General features: G+C 51.1%; 2 protein-coding genes across 2 annotated transcripts; one reads left to right on the top strand and one right to left on the bottom strand.

Annotated features, from left to right (window-relative positions):
• Positions 1-348: 348 nt before the first annotated feature.
• Positions 349-4,159, top strand: KD926_006309 (ankyrin repeat protein; the record flags this gene model as incomplete). Its single annotated transcript, XM_053099290.1, has 7 exons — positions 349-1,155; positions 1,366-2,918; positions 2,989-3,361; positions 3,415-3,675; positions 3,719-3,799; positions 3,851-3,880; positions 3,923-4,159. The coding sequence occupies 7 exons, from the start codon at positions 349-351 to the stop codon at positions 4,157-4,159; spliced, it is 3,342 nt and encodes a 1,113-aa protein (XP_052956953.1).
• A 962-nt stretch (positions 4,160-5,121) lies between these two features.
• On the bottom strand, positions 5,122-13,348 carry KD926_006310 (type I polyketide synthase; the record flags this gene model as incomplete). The annotated part of the gene is made up of 7 exons (XM_053099292.1): positions 5,122-11,045; positions 11,104-11,749; positions 11,831-11,987; positions 12,042-12,478; positions 12,526-12,794; positions 12,860-13,004; positions 13,061-13,348. The coding sequence occupies 7 exons, from the start codon at positions 13,346-13,348 to the stop codon at positions 5,122-5,124; spliced, it is 7,866 nt and encodes a 2,621-aa protein (XP_052956954.1).
• Between the last annotated feature and the right edge of the window lie 587 nt (positions 13,349-13,935).

Here is a 13,935-nt window from a genome sequence, read left to right on the forward strand (position 1 = left end):
TAGGGCAAGATAGCATCCAGGGAGCTTTCCGGAGCGCTCCTTGGGTTACTATGGTGGTATCATCTATGAATAACCATGTCTTTTATTTACTTCCGCCAAATTTAGGTCAATTTTCCCTCCTAGACACTAAATGCGAAATCAATGAAAAGAAATCCTACACCGTATTCAGGCTTATTGGGAGTTAAAGAAAAGAACACCAACCAATTCCTATAGTTAAACAACAATCAACATCATGCTGCGGAACAATCCGGACATCCCGAGCCAAGACCCGCCGGGCAGTTCCGAACCCCCCTCAATCCCCACAACCGACCGTCAAAAGAACGAATTATCCCGAATCATCCCACCGCCATGCCTGCAGCAACTCGCACCTTCCTCGCCTTCCAGCACGATGCAAAGCTCCACAATCTCCAGACCGTCGTAACGGGGGTTCAATCGTTCGCCTCGCTCGAGGAATCCAACCGTCTCCTTTTCAAACAGGGCGGCGACGAGGACTATGTCGTTGTCACCGAACAGACCATCTTTCACCCGCAAGGCGGCGGCCAGCCTTCGGATGTCGGCGAGATTGTGAACTCCTCCGGAGTCTCCTTCGCCGTGGCGTCGGTCCGCATGGATGCCGTGCATGACGGACAGGTGCTGCATTTCGGCCGGTTTAATAATCCCTCGTCATCGTCTCCCACTCCTACGTTCTCTGAGGGCGAGACCGTTCAGCAGGCAATTGACGTCGAGAAACGCTTACTCTACTCGCGCTTTCACACCGCGGGGCATGTTCTCGGTGCGGCGGTCCGGCATCTTCTGGAGAAGGAGGTGGCGGGTTTTGACGAGCTGAAGGCGTCGCATTTCCCCGACTCCGCGTCGTGTGAATTCCAGGGTCTCATCGAGGGCAAATGGAAGGAATCGATCCAGAAGAAGCTGGACGAGTACGTTGCGGCTAAGATGCCGGTGGAAATTGAGTGGTGGAATGAGGAGGATTTCCGGGCGCGAGGCTTGGAAAGGCTAATTCCGGATCGCAGTCTTGTGCCGGCCGGGGAGAAGTCGCGCGTGGTGAACATCGTGGGCGCCGAGGTCTATCCTTGTGGAGGCACGCATGTCGAAACCACTGATCTCTGCGACCCTACGACGGTGAAGAAGATCTCGAGGAGCAAGGGGACATCGCGGGTGAGCTATATGGTGACATGAGAGGGAGTTGGCTGGGAAGTTGGAGGCTCATATGAAATATTTTTTCGATACTAGATCATCGATAGAAGATAGAGGGTAGAAAATGACTAGATACTTTCCCCCTGAAGACGAAGATGACCGGCCCCTTACTGCAGCCCACCAATAAGCAGCCCGCTCACCTGAGGCTGAGCGCAATCTGACAGGCCAAAGGATTCAATCCGCTGCTTGATGAGTTGGTCCTCGGATCTCCAGCACACTCCGTCAGTGCGAAGCGAATCAAATCCAGTCATGAAGGAGATAGAATCCATTTCATTGGCGCTCGAAGCTCCCATCCGCCGGTTGATGCAAGCGGCGCAACGAGGCGATATCCAGCAAGCCGAACCGCTCCTCCACGTTGTTTCGGCCAACGTGAGAGACAACACGGGCCGGACCGCGCTTTCGTGGGTGGCTTCGCGCGCCCAGACCCATTCGCCCGCCATGCGCGACCAGGCCGAACAATTCATGCAGTTTCTCTTGGATAAAGGTGCAGACCCAACGCTCGCTGATATCCACGGCGAGTCACCCTTACATTGGGCTGCCAAGGCCGGTGACTACCAGATGGTGAACGCGTTTTTACAAAACGACCTCGTTCATCCAGACTTGCCGGATAATCGAGGCCGCACGCCCTTGTCTCATGCCGCTGGGGAAGGCTTCCATCAGGTGGTAGAGCTGTTGCTGGCGACGGACAGAGTTGACCCCGACCGTAAAGATGCGCGCGGGAGAACCGCGCTCTCGTGGGCAGCCGAACACTGGCACTTCAAGACGGCCACTGTATTGATTGGAAACGATTCCAACGTGGACCTTCACGACGATGAGGGCCAGACTCCTCTAGGCTGGTTTATAACCAGCACGTCCAAGAAATCTGGCACAGATTCAAGTCCACGGATGCCATGCATTGACTTCCAGCAGTGGTTCAAAGTTCTGGGTCCGACAAACGGTGTTGAGCCTATGACCAGGACTCGACGGACTTTTCTTTCCTGGGCCTGTGAGCACGGCGATCTTCAATTGGTAGAGCAACTGCTGCAAACTACCTGGGCAGATCCCAATTCCGTTGACCGATACAGAAAGACCCCGTTGATCTATGCCATCGAACAGAGCCATTACGAGATTGTCGAATTGCTGATATCAGGAACCAAGAGCAGCCAGAGGCGTGATATCGTGTCTTTGCGAATCATGATCCAGGAAGGCCGGGCTCGCTTGCTGAAGCCGTTCCTGGAACGATACAAGTCCAGCTTGGAGACGGAAGATGGTTATAGCTCGGTCCCCTTGATGCGCATTGCACTGCAACAAAGTGACCGAGCCACGGTCACAGTACTCTTGGAACATAAAGCTAGCATTCAGGATCTGGAAAATGGGGATTGGTTTGGACCCTGCAGTGCGCAAAGGCCGAACACCGATCTTATGAACACTCGTTCCAATCTTTCGGCCGCATTGAACAGCTTGGGCACCCAAAACAACTCCAGCCATGTTCCACTGATGAGATTGGCCATTCCGGACAACAATCGCCCTGTAGTAACGGCACTGTTGAACCATCGCGCTCGGATACTGGACCTCCAAGAGAACGAAGATGACTTTGCACAGTACAATAAAGGCAGTGAGCCCAGTATAGCTGTGAATATTGTGGCTCTGCGCGACGGAAGGCGAAAAGCCCATTGGATTTTGGATGGTGACTTGGATGAGGAAGTGCGAAAAATACCAAAGACAATAGAAGAAACGCACCTCATGTGAGTAAAGCTTGGCATTATCTCACTTGCCAGGGACGTTGCGTTCTCGTTCTAACCGATTGCCCTTTAGGCTCTTCCGGGAAAACTATGTATGGAAGCCACATTACCAAAAGAGTCATCTACCCAACGAGTTGCGATTCTCGTTAGGCAATAAGAGTCCTTGCAGGACATTCACTCTTTCCATCCAGATGGACCTTAAGATTGCAAATGAGCACACAAGCAAACACGAAGAACAGGACTCCGATGGTAATGAAGATTACAGCATGCGAGTAATCGAGTGGTCGGTTTTGGAAGCACCTCCAAAATCAATCCACTATTTCAGCAATCTCCCTTACGGCTATATCCCGCAAAATGACTTGGATATTGTGGAGCTTTTTCTGCATACATGGCGTAAAGACTGGATGACCTACTGCCGGGATGCGCGGCGTCATCTTGCACAGCTTGTGGGTTTTATGAAAACTCGTAGTCTTTGTATTTCTCGCTAACCCATATCCAGCGCTCGCATCAACTGACTGCAAGAGGCAAAGACGAGTTATTGATCGACACTGTAGCTGAGAATATGCTCAGATGGACTCGTATCCAAGGCACATTGGCTGAACAGCTCAGTCAAGCCCGCGAGTTTGTCTCTCAATATCAACGATTTAGCGAAACCCGTCATTTTAGCGAGCAAATAAACCGGACGGTCGATTCTCTCGAGCGCGAGGTTTCTAGTCAGATTGACAAGCTCGAACAAACTTTCCGCGATCTACTCCAAATAGTAAGTAATGGGGTATTCAAACAGATGAGGGCTAATAGGATAGGAATTTGCCTGGACATCGATCAACGAAGCGCACCGGTCAACGAGCCTAGCAGCCAGTATGAAGAGGCTGAGTTGGATAACGGTTCGACCCCAGCCATTGATCGGAGCTTAGGCTGTGTCTAACCATGTCTAGTTCATCTTCCTTCCGCTGACTTTTGCCTCGGTGAGTTCTTGGTCCCATTTGCGACATTTCTAACCCGCGTAGAGTCTATTTGGAATGAATGTGGACATACTGGCCGACAATCCATCGTGGCGGTGGTATCCTCTTGTCGGGGGAACCCTTCTGCTGCTGACAGTAATAACCTGGCTTGTTTCCAAGTTCACCAAGGTAAGTGATCTCGCAAAGACCGGAAGATGGCGTCGACCAACACTGAACAGATGGACCGATTGGTGGGATCGAAACCCCAAAGACTCAGGGAAAGTCGGCATTGATGCACAGTGATAGATCGAAAAGTGATGAGATGGCATGATGCGTCTTGCGAAGGTAGCGATCATCACCTGACCGACCAGCTCCTGCCTAAAAGGGGCAGGCCTCAACATCCCGATTAGGCAGGGGCCACCCCCATTCACTCCCTCGACGCGTCCACGCGTTCTACGGCACCCTTTCCGATTGGCCTCCTCTGCAAAGTGGATTTTTGCGATTCGTTGCAATCCATGGTCGTCCAGTGGCCCTGATTGGTTCCTTCGAGGGCAGTCATGCAAGTGCGATATTTAGAGTTGGTCTGCATGGCCTATTGATAAATTTAGACTATACAAACTGCCGGACTTAGCGGGAGATTGATCTGATAGCACAATGGACAGATAGTAGCTGGGCCCCATGATATAGTGGCAGTGCTCTGAAGTCGGGGAACTCCTAGCTCTCCAATTAGAACCTGTATCTACTGGTCGGGAAGTAGTAACATGGGAGATATGTCCATGAAGATGTAGTTGTGCCACACGCTGGCCGATTCCTCAATATTCGGCTAAGACATCGCATGTGTTTTTCTGTTTTGTTTTCGATGGGATTCTCGAGGCATAGTTCTATTGAAAATAATGAATGAGGATTTTAGGGGACTTGTACATACTACCAGACAGAATGCTTTCTACATTTCTTCCTTGGTCAGTTCATCGAATAGTTGCGCAGAAATAAGGACATATTCGAAGTCTCAAATAATCAATTGCTCTGCTATCTAGATATGGGCTTCCTGCCATAAGTACTTGTATACTATTTTTACGCACTCCCATTTTCCATGGTCTTATAACCGTATAGGATCCAATGGATTAAAATCAACATAGTGCGATTTTTTGAAAAAGAAAGTCTACGATATCACATGAGTCATGGCGACATTTCTCCGCTAAATAATCTCAGTTGTTTCATTAATATACTGCAGTAAAACTGTGCCCGGGTATGACACAGCTCGTAATTCAAACCCACTCGGGGTGTCTGAGCTGACTGCGCGTCGCCACCAGAATATCTACCATCGCCAACGTCGCGCCTCCCATCACTTCTAGAACAGCCAGGTCGGCGGCGAACTCCTTTCTAATCCAATTGCACAATTCCACTGCCAGGAGCGAGTCAATTCGGAAAGTATGCAGAGGTACATGCATGTCCACCTCCGCGTCCTCGGGGATGACCTTATAGGAGTGCGTCAATTTATTGATCAAGGCCTTTGCCACAACCTCCCGCCCTTCCTCCAGCGAAGTTGCCTCGGAGAAGAGCTTCTGGAACTGGACTTCAACTTCTTTCGAGGAGTCGGAGGAAGAAATGTTATCCATTCTTAGGTGGTTAAACAGTGGCTTTGCCAGGAGTGTGTTGCCCACAAACCCGTCTCCTCCAGGGGCGACACCGACAAGCACTTGCGAAGTCTCCGGGGTCAGAAGAGACCGGTCCGGGTTGCAGTAGTGGTCCAGTAGACCCAAAAACTTTTGACGGGATATAGGCAGCATTGAACCGTTCGCGTAGCCGGCGACTTTTTCTAGTAGCTCGGGTGTCTCCGCTAGTAATCCGTCGTCACTCATGATACCCAGGTCTAGTGAGACAGCCTTTTGCCCTTTGGAGACGCGATATCTGACGAAGCCATCGGAGTAAGAATTGCCAGCGCTGTAATTAGATTGACTGGGTATACCAATAATGCCGTTGGAAGAGGAAAACACGATGAAGAAATCAAGGTCTCTGGGAAGGCTCATCTCAAGATTCCAAGAGCCACGAACCTTACAGTCAACCGCTTCTTGCCACTCGTCGTAGCTCATTCGCTCAAACGGTTGGTCTCGAAGTACCATCGATCCTTGAATGCAGCCCTTGATTGGGGGCATTGTCTGTGTCACTTCATGAATGACACGATTGGCGGATGTTGGGTCCGCCACATCACACGGCGGAGTTTTGACTTGGACATCTTGCGCTTCGAGCTCATCTACCAGAGCGAGCGCTGCTTTTGTTTTGGCTCCTGATCGTCCGAGGAGAACAAGATGCTTGGCTCCCCGAGCAGCCATCCACCGCGCAGCGGCCCTTCCAAGACCTCCCAAGCCACCGGCAATCACATAGGTAGCATTGGTGTCCAGTTTGAATGGGGCCCTTGTGTTGAGAATAGTTGGTACGTGCGCCTCCGGGGAAATTTCCAGTACCAGTTTCCCTATTACGCTGCCGCTCTGCATCAAGCGGAAAGCATCTTCGAGATTGCTGGCACTTTCGATGCGAAGTGATTTGTGTAAATGAAGTTTCCCTTCGGCGAAAAGGTTGAGTATTGTTTCAACTTCTCGTTTTGCGGCTTTGGGTCTCTCATGCATCCAGTTAACACTGTCGAAGTAAGTGAAAGACGCTTGTCGACCAGGCTGTGCCATGGGGAGACTCATAGAAGACAGAGAGTCCCTGCATCCGATGTCCACCAATCTTCCGTAATTTGCAACGCAGTCCCATGATGCAAGAAGAATCTCACCGACCAAAGTATTGATCACGACATCAACGCCGCACCCCTTAGTCTTTTGTATAACAGGCTCGGCGAAACTTGTATCTCGGCTGTAGAAGATGTGATCGGCGGGGATTCCGTATATATCGGTCAGGGTTTGCTGTTTCTCTCGGGTGCTTGTGGTGGCGTAAACGTCGGCGCCAATGTACTGAGCAATTTGAATAGCTGCCTGGCCGGTGCCGCCGGCTCCGGCATGGATTAAAATGCTCTCGCCCCTTTGAAGGCGAGCGATTTCGACAACGGCATGCCAAGCCGTTCCAAACTGGAATGGAATGCTAGCCGCTTCGGTCACAGAGAGAGAATCAGGAATCTTGCATATGGCATTCGCGCCAGTTCTCACGGTAGTCTTGAACTTTCCTGGACCAAAAGCCACGACTCGGTCACCAGGATTGAATCCAGACAGCTTACCTGCGCAGGTTACGGTTCCTGTGCACTCCTGCCCAAATGCCGTCTTGGGATCCTTTCCTAGAGCAATCTCACAATCACGGAAATTCAATCCCACAGCATTCACACTCACCTCCACCTCCTCCGGCTGGATTGTGTGGTCTAAGTGCTCACTGTCATCTGTCCAATGCAATGTGTCCAAAAGACCAGGCATCTTATATGCCAGCTTGACAGGTCCAGCATCGCCCAGGGACTTGGTTGCAAATTGGCGTGGGAGAGATGCTGCATGAAGGTCATCAGTCAGGGAATTGCTTGACTTGATGCGTGTGACATGGAGGATCCCATCAATCTCCACAAGTTCGGGCTCGTACTGCGTCCGGTTCAGATCAAGAAGTTCGTCTGTCAGGACGCGAGTGATATGCGATGCCAAATTGCTACCAGTTTGACCGACCACATCTAGCGCAAGTGTAACCATACGCAGCTGATCACGCTCAGCCCGCAAAACACGAGCCCATCCGTCTACCATGGTGTATTCAGGTCTGTGGGAGAACCTGCCACCACCTGCAGTTACCCAGAGAATAGAGTTGCAATGAGTAATCGCGTATTGAAGTTGAGAGAATGTTTTCTGACTCATACCATCCAAAAGCGGTGCCTCCGTCTCTTGAATAAAGATCAATGTCGTGTTGGCAAGAGACGGAAGTGCAATGCACTCGTTCAAGGAGCCGCCGGCGATAATTGACTCCGGCTGCTCGGACTTCAGCCTCTCTGTCGCCTGCTCGTACAATCCCTTTTGTGTTATAGAGCTCTCGTCAAACACGAAGTAGAAGTTCAACGGCGCGAGCAGGGTTGTGCTGGATGCAGTTGTGACCAGGACGGAATTTTCCTGGCATTCTGCATCGAGAAATTCTGGAATTTCCATTTCCACGCCGGAATACCCTGAGTTCTTAAGGGTTGTGTCCCATTGGGCGCCTGTCATTGCCGGACTCCAAATTCTGTTGTCATCCTTTCCTGCCCACCAGCCTTCCATCAAACCGGCGACGAATCCAGACCGGATAATTTCTGGACGGGTAATCTCAAACAGCGTCACTTTTCCACGGGGCTTCAGAAGCTTCCGCACGTTCCTCATTGTCGCACAAATATCAGGCGTGGCGTGAAGAACGTTTGCCGCTACCACTAAGTCGTAGGATTCCAGCTCAAATCCCTGGGCGGCCAAATCGTCCATTACATCAAGCACCCTAAAGTTCATGCGCGGGAAGTCCTTGAAACGCTTGGCAGCAGCGTCGAAGAAGGCCGGAGAGATATCGGTATAGTCATAAGACGCGTATAAGGGTTTACCAGGAGATATCCCGCTTCCCTGGGACAAAGCCTTCAAGATATGGGATGTGGTTCCCCCAGTTCCGGCACCAATTTCGAGAATTCTCATGGCTGGATTCTGCTGTGCCTGGGCCCTGAGGTAGAACCCTAAAGTGTCGAAACATCCATCCCGGTCGTTAGATTCACGATAAAAGTTGCTCATCATGTCATCCTTCCAAAGGAATTGTATAGGATCCTGCTCTCCGCGTAGAATTGGAAGCAGGTTGGACCCTGTATGTACACATGCGTATCCTTGTGCATTTGCGACAGAGAGCCGATCACATGCGGATTGGAAGTACTCCGTATCATGCAAAAGATCATTCCACTCCGGGTGACTCGATGGAAGCTCGCCTGCCTCGAATTTCGACCGCTGAAGTCTTGCCCAGTCGATATACCGTTGTACGTGGGGTAAACCCTTCTCGGTGTTGACCTCGCCCAGGTTGTCTAGCGCCTCGCTGAGGAACTTGTATAGGACAAAGTTCAACTCTCTGAAGTATTCCAATGGCTCTGGACCTTGGGGTCGACTTTGCGCACAGTATTCAGCAAGTCTGTCGGAGTCAAGGAGATCCAGTGCTGGAAAATGGTGAAGATGATGAACGGTTAATCTATCATCGGGGTTATCAAAGGACTCCCACGGACTATCTGCCACGATTGTTGACTGAAGACCATCAACCTTTGCGAGTACGCGAGTTCTTTGCTCATTCATAGCACAGATATCAAACTCATGTCCTCGATCGTGCAGAAATTTGACCAAGGTAGCGGCATGAATGGCCGCGGCTGAAGGATGACTGAGACCCTCTTTGGAAATCCAGAGATTTTGAATGCCTGTCGGGACCGCAGTAGGGACCCTTCTTTGCCCGCCCTCTGAGAGAGCCGCAGCAGTCAAATGAAGGATGCCATCTAGGGTTGTGGGATGGACGATATGAGGCTGTGGGTACTGGTCGGCGGGCCAAGGGAAGACTTTCAGTGAAGATCTTGCCTGGTGTTCTTTGTTGCATTTGCCGTCGAATACAGTCTGGAAAGTTGGTCCGAATTCGAACCCACTTTTGTTCAGGCATTTGTATAATTTATCCTCACTGAAGTCCATGGTGCAAGCACTGGAAAGCAAGTCGTCAAGTTGTAAGCAGTCCTCAAACTGTCGGGTTCGCTCTGTCAAATTATCGCCTGTGGTTTGATACTTGACTTTGATAAATCCGTGGCAGTTGTCTTGCCAGTTATCATCATCGTCCAAAGAGCAGAGTCGGAATTCTAGCCACGAGGATTCAGAGCTGCTACTATCTGTTGAAGTACGGAGATGCAGGTTGGTCTCAACTCCGTCAGCGGTCCTGGGAACCGTTAAGGCGCGCTGGAACTTCACATTGCGTAACTGAAATGCGTCCACCTTTTGGTTAGAATTGGCCATTTGGTTAGCAGCCTCGATTGCCATGACAAGCATTCCTGCTGCAGGATAAATCAAAGTTCCATTAACGACATGATCTTCAACCCAAGGCATCTCTGAAATTCGAATATGATGGCGCCATCGAGCTTCCAACGGATTCCAGTCAGTTACTGGTTTTCCGAGAAGATCTAATTTTCCTTGGGTTGCAAGGCGAAGACGTCTACTAACTCGACTTTCTCGCCAGTAAGCAGTTGAGTGGTTGAAAGGGTACTCTGGTAGGTCAATGAGCACACGAGCGTGTTTCGAACCAGGGTTGTCTAGGCAATTGACCCTGCCAAGATCCACCGGAAGGCCAATGCAATGAAGGTGGCCTAACGCATCTAGAAGGTTACTGGCTGCATTTTGGCCTCGTCGGATAGCTGAGTAGTAGTTGACCTCCTGGCCCCACGTGAGGGTTTCAAGCAAGTCGCGAATCGGTCGTTGCAACGTCGCTTGGGGTCCAACCTCAAGCAAAACGTTTACCCCGAGTTGCGAGTGATGACTGCCATCGAGTTTCTTCCTGATCTTTCGGCCTGATTCCGTACATATCCGAAGGAGTGACTGGGCAAACTGTACAGGAGAAGTGAGATTGTCGACCCAGTATTGTGGCAGGCGCAGTTCCTCAGAAACAACCTTTTCACCCGTGACCGAAGAGATCATGACACAACCATTGGACTTTGTAGGCATGTCCTGCGTCGGTTGCAGACCCTTCATCTGTTGTTTGTAGACAGAAGCAATTTGTTTCATATGCGATGAATGATAGGCCACTGGAACTTTCAGCTTCCTAGCGAAAATCTTGTAAGAATCCAGGATGCTTTTCAGCGTGTCTGTCTGGTCTTCATCTCCCGATATTGTCACACTCTTCTGGCTGTTTATGCAGGCTACTTGGAGACCACATCGACCATGCACCTTAGCAACCTCGTCAATATAACCACGAGCATCTGCTTCCGATAAGCTGGCAGCAACCATGGCCCCGGCTGGCTCTTGCGTCTGCGATAGCTTCGTGGCGCAGACACCTCTGAAATACGCGATACGCATAGACTCCGTCGTTGAAAGAGCACCAGCCGCATATGCTGCTGCAATCTCACCCGAGGAGTGCCCAATTGCTACAGTTGGACTGACACCCACACTGTAAAACAGGTCGACCATGGCAATTTGCAAGGCGGTGTTCGCGGCTTGTGCAATCTCGGGGTCATTAATTCTCGACGACGCGTCTTCTCGAAGGAGTTCATCTATTGTTGTTCAGCGTCAACTCCATCCTTGCAGAGTTTGAGCGAATAGGTCACAAACCTTTCAAGGACCAAGGGCACCCGAAGCTTTGGAGGTCATGCTCGCATTGCCAGATGGTATTTCTGAAGACGGGATACTTAAATAGCTCACGCCCCATTCCAGCCCATTGCGAGCCCTGTCCTGTAAATACAAAGCCCAACACAGGCTTCTCGACTGATTGGTAGGACTCGGTCATCTTTCTTTCCACATCCTGGAGATCTTTCACACTAGACGCTGTCCAGAAGCTTCGGTAGGGTAAGACGCTTCGGCGGGTGTTCAGAGTATGAGCCAAGTCGGTCGCATACTGATCGAATCGGTCTGGCGAGATGTCAAGGGTTTCGAAATGTGATTTGTATGCTGCAGCAACCTGCTTGACACCCACCTTGCTGGCTGAGGACAACACCAAAAGCTTTGGCAGTCTGGCGTCTGCCGAGGGAGGGTCCTCCGCTGACGGTGTAAGTGGTTCACTCAGTGCACCGTCTGTAGACTCGGTCCCGAGGACCGGAGGGTGTTCAACTGTGACGTGGTTCCCGACGAGGCCATGACTTCGGAGGTAGTTATAGGCATCATCCAGGACCACGTGTGCATTCGAGCCCCCAAAGCCAAAGGAGTTGACAGATGCACGACGCAGGCCAAGAGTCGGCCAGGGCGTTGGTGCGACAGGCAGCTTACAGGGGGTGGTGATGAGTCAGCAGCGTAATCTCACTTCACGTCGCTCCCACGGCGACTTCGACCCAGATTCACTTACCTGGAGACCCAGGAACTCCAGATCAATCTTGGGATTGAGCTTCTCGAAGTTTGTGTTGGGTGGAATCAAGCCACTCTCCAGAATGAGGATTGTCTTGATCACGGCCGCAATACCACTAGCGCCCTCCAGATGGCCGATATTCGATTTCACCGCGCCCCTAGCAGTCCGAGGTTAGCATGAGTCCAATATACTCAGTTTGGCTTATGCATACACGAAGAGGGGATCGTTCATATTCCGGACCCCACGGAAGGCGTCCCCAAGTGCATTGCACTCGATTGGATCTCCAACTTGCGTGCCAGTACCGTGAGCTTCGAAGAACCGAGTAGGTTCCATACTCAGACCAGCCCTGGCGTATGTATCACGGATCAGGCCAGCCTGAGCGGTGCCGCTGGGCTGCATGATACCGGACGGCGTGAGGCCGTCTTGGTTCGACCCGGCCGAACGAATAACTGCACGAATGGTGTCGCCGTCTCGAATCGCATCCGCAAGGCGCTTGATCACCAAGGTACCGGTACCTTCACCGCGTCCGTACCCATTGGCTCGATGGTCAAAGCTATAGCTGCGAGCGTCCGGCGATAGCATGTTAACATTCGAAAATGCCTGGTTCATATCTGCTGATAGTATGAGGTTTGTGCCGGCCACCACACCCTAGGTTCAGTTAGCGACGACGTGGACAACCAGCTTGAGTTGATTACCATGTTTGTTTCCCCGCTTCGTAAACCCTGACAAGCTAGGTCCAATGCTATGAGACTGCTCGAGCATGCCGTATCTATATTCATACTCGTTCCTCGGAAATCGAAGAACCAACTCAGTCGGTTTGCGTTCATGCTCATCTGCATGCCGACCACATCATAGTCTGCGGTCATCTCTACATCTTTACACGCCATTAGTCTGTAATCACAGTTGAAACAGCCGACGTGAACCGATGTCTGAGATCCCACCGCCTTTTCCATCGGGATGCCCGCTATAAGATGGTCAGTGCCAATGAACTCGAAGCACGGCGTCAGATTCTCCCACGGGCTACCGTACCATTTTCTAGTGCTCTATACGTGACCTCCATGAGATGCCGGTGTTGCGGGTCCAGCGCTGCGGCTTCATCTGCGGAGAGAGAAAAGAAAGGGGCATCAAAGAGGGACACATCCTCTTTCAGATAGTGCCCTCCATGAGAGGCGTACTGCAGACTGGTCAGCGGCCAAAAATCAACGATTCAAAGGGGAAGCTGATTCTCACTTGTCCTCGTCGTCTGCCGTCGGGGTGCTGCCATTGAAGAATGCTGATCCGGTCCTCTGGCGTATCCGACGTGGCGCACCTTTGCTCCATCATCATCTTCCAGAATGCTTTGGAGTCTGTTGCCTCGCCAGGAAATCGAAAGGAGTAGCCAACAACAGCGATGGGCTCCAGCCTATCTTGATCTCCAAGATTTGCCCGGACTTCAAGGCTGGCCATCTCCGGTTGACCACCTAAGCCATTGTGTGGTAGACCTAGCAGGTCACCAGAATCTAGCATGATCGGAGCCATTGTGAATTAATGAAGAGATGAGTGGTCACGTTTGTGTACCTTGGCTACAGACAAAAAGAGTCCCGATTTAGCCAGGGAAAGCGAGGCTTTAAGAAGGCAAGAAAGATGCTAAAAGGCCTTGAGCCTCCACGCCGTCGCATAGGGCCAGCCTGTACTCCGTGCGGCTCATTCAACAACTCAGCCGAGTCACTCGCCTCCACCCCTACCTACAGTGTACTCTGGTAACGATACGGTGGCTCTTTTGGTGACTATCATTGGGTCTTTCGCCCGCCTCTCGTTCGGTTATTCATCCGCAGAAACGACATGCAATGTTCAATGATCGCCATAGACCTTGGAGAATATTATTCACGTTTACAATTATTCCCTCCAAATTCTCATCCACTCGTCTCTCCACCACGCCATATTCTGATTCGACCGTTAAACGCTAAAATTTAGCGTTATGCACTAATGCATTAACTATCTGCTAGGGTTACTAGTGGACCGGATTTACCCCGTCATCTGGATTTGCTTCGCTCATCACTGGAATCATGTCGGTAATTCGTATGTACAATACCGATGTTCATCTCCCTCCTTCCCCTTTCACCCAC

The sequence above is a fragment of the Aspergillus affinis genome (genome assembly GCF_023601865.1).
Source record: "Aspergillus affinis strain CMG 70 chromosome Unknown NODE_32_length_299506_cov_85_929706, whole genome shotgun sequence".
Classification (NCBI taxonomy): Eukaryota; Fungi; Ascomycota; class Eurotiomycetes; order Eurotiales; family Aspergillaceae; genus Aspergillus; species Aspergillus affinis.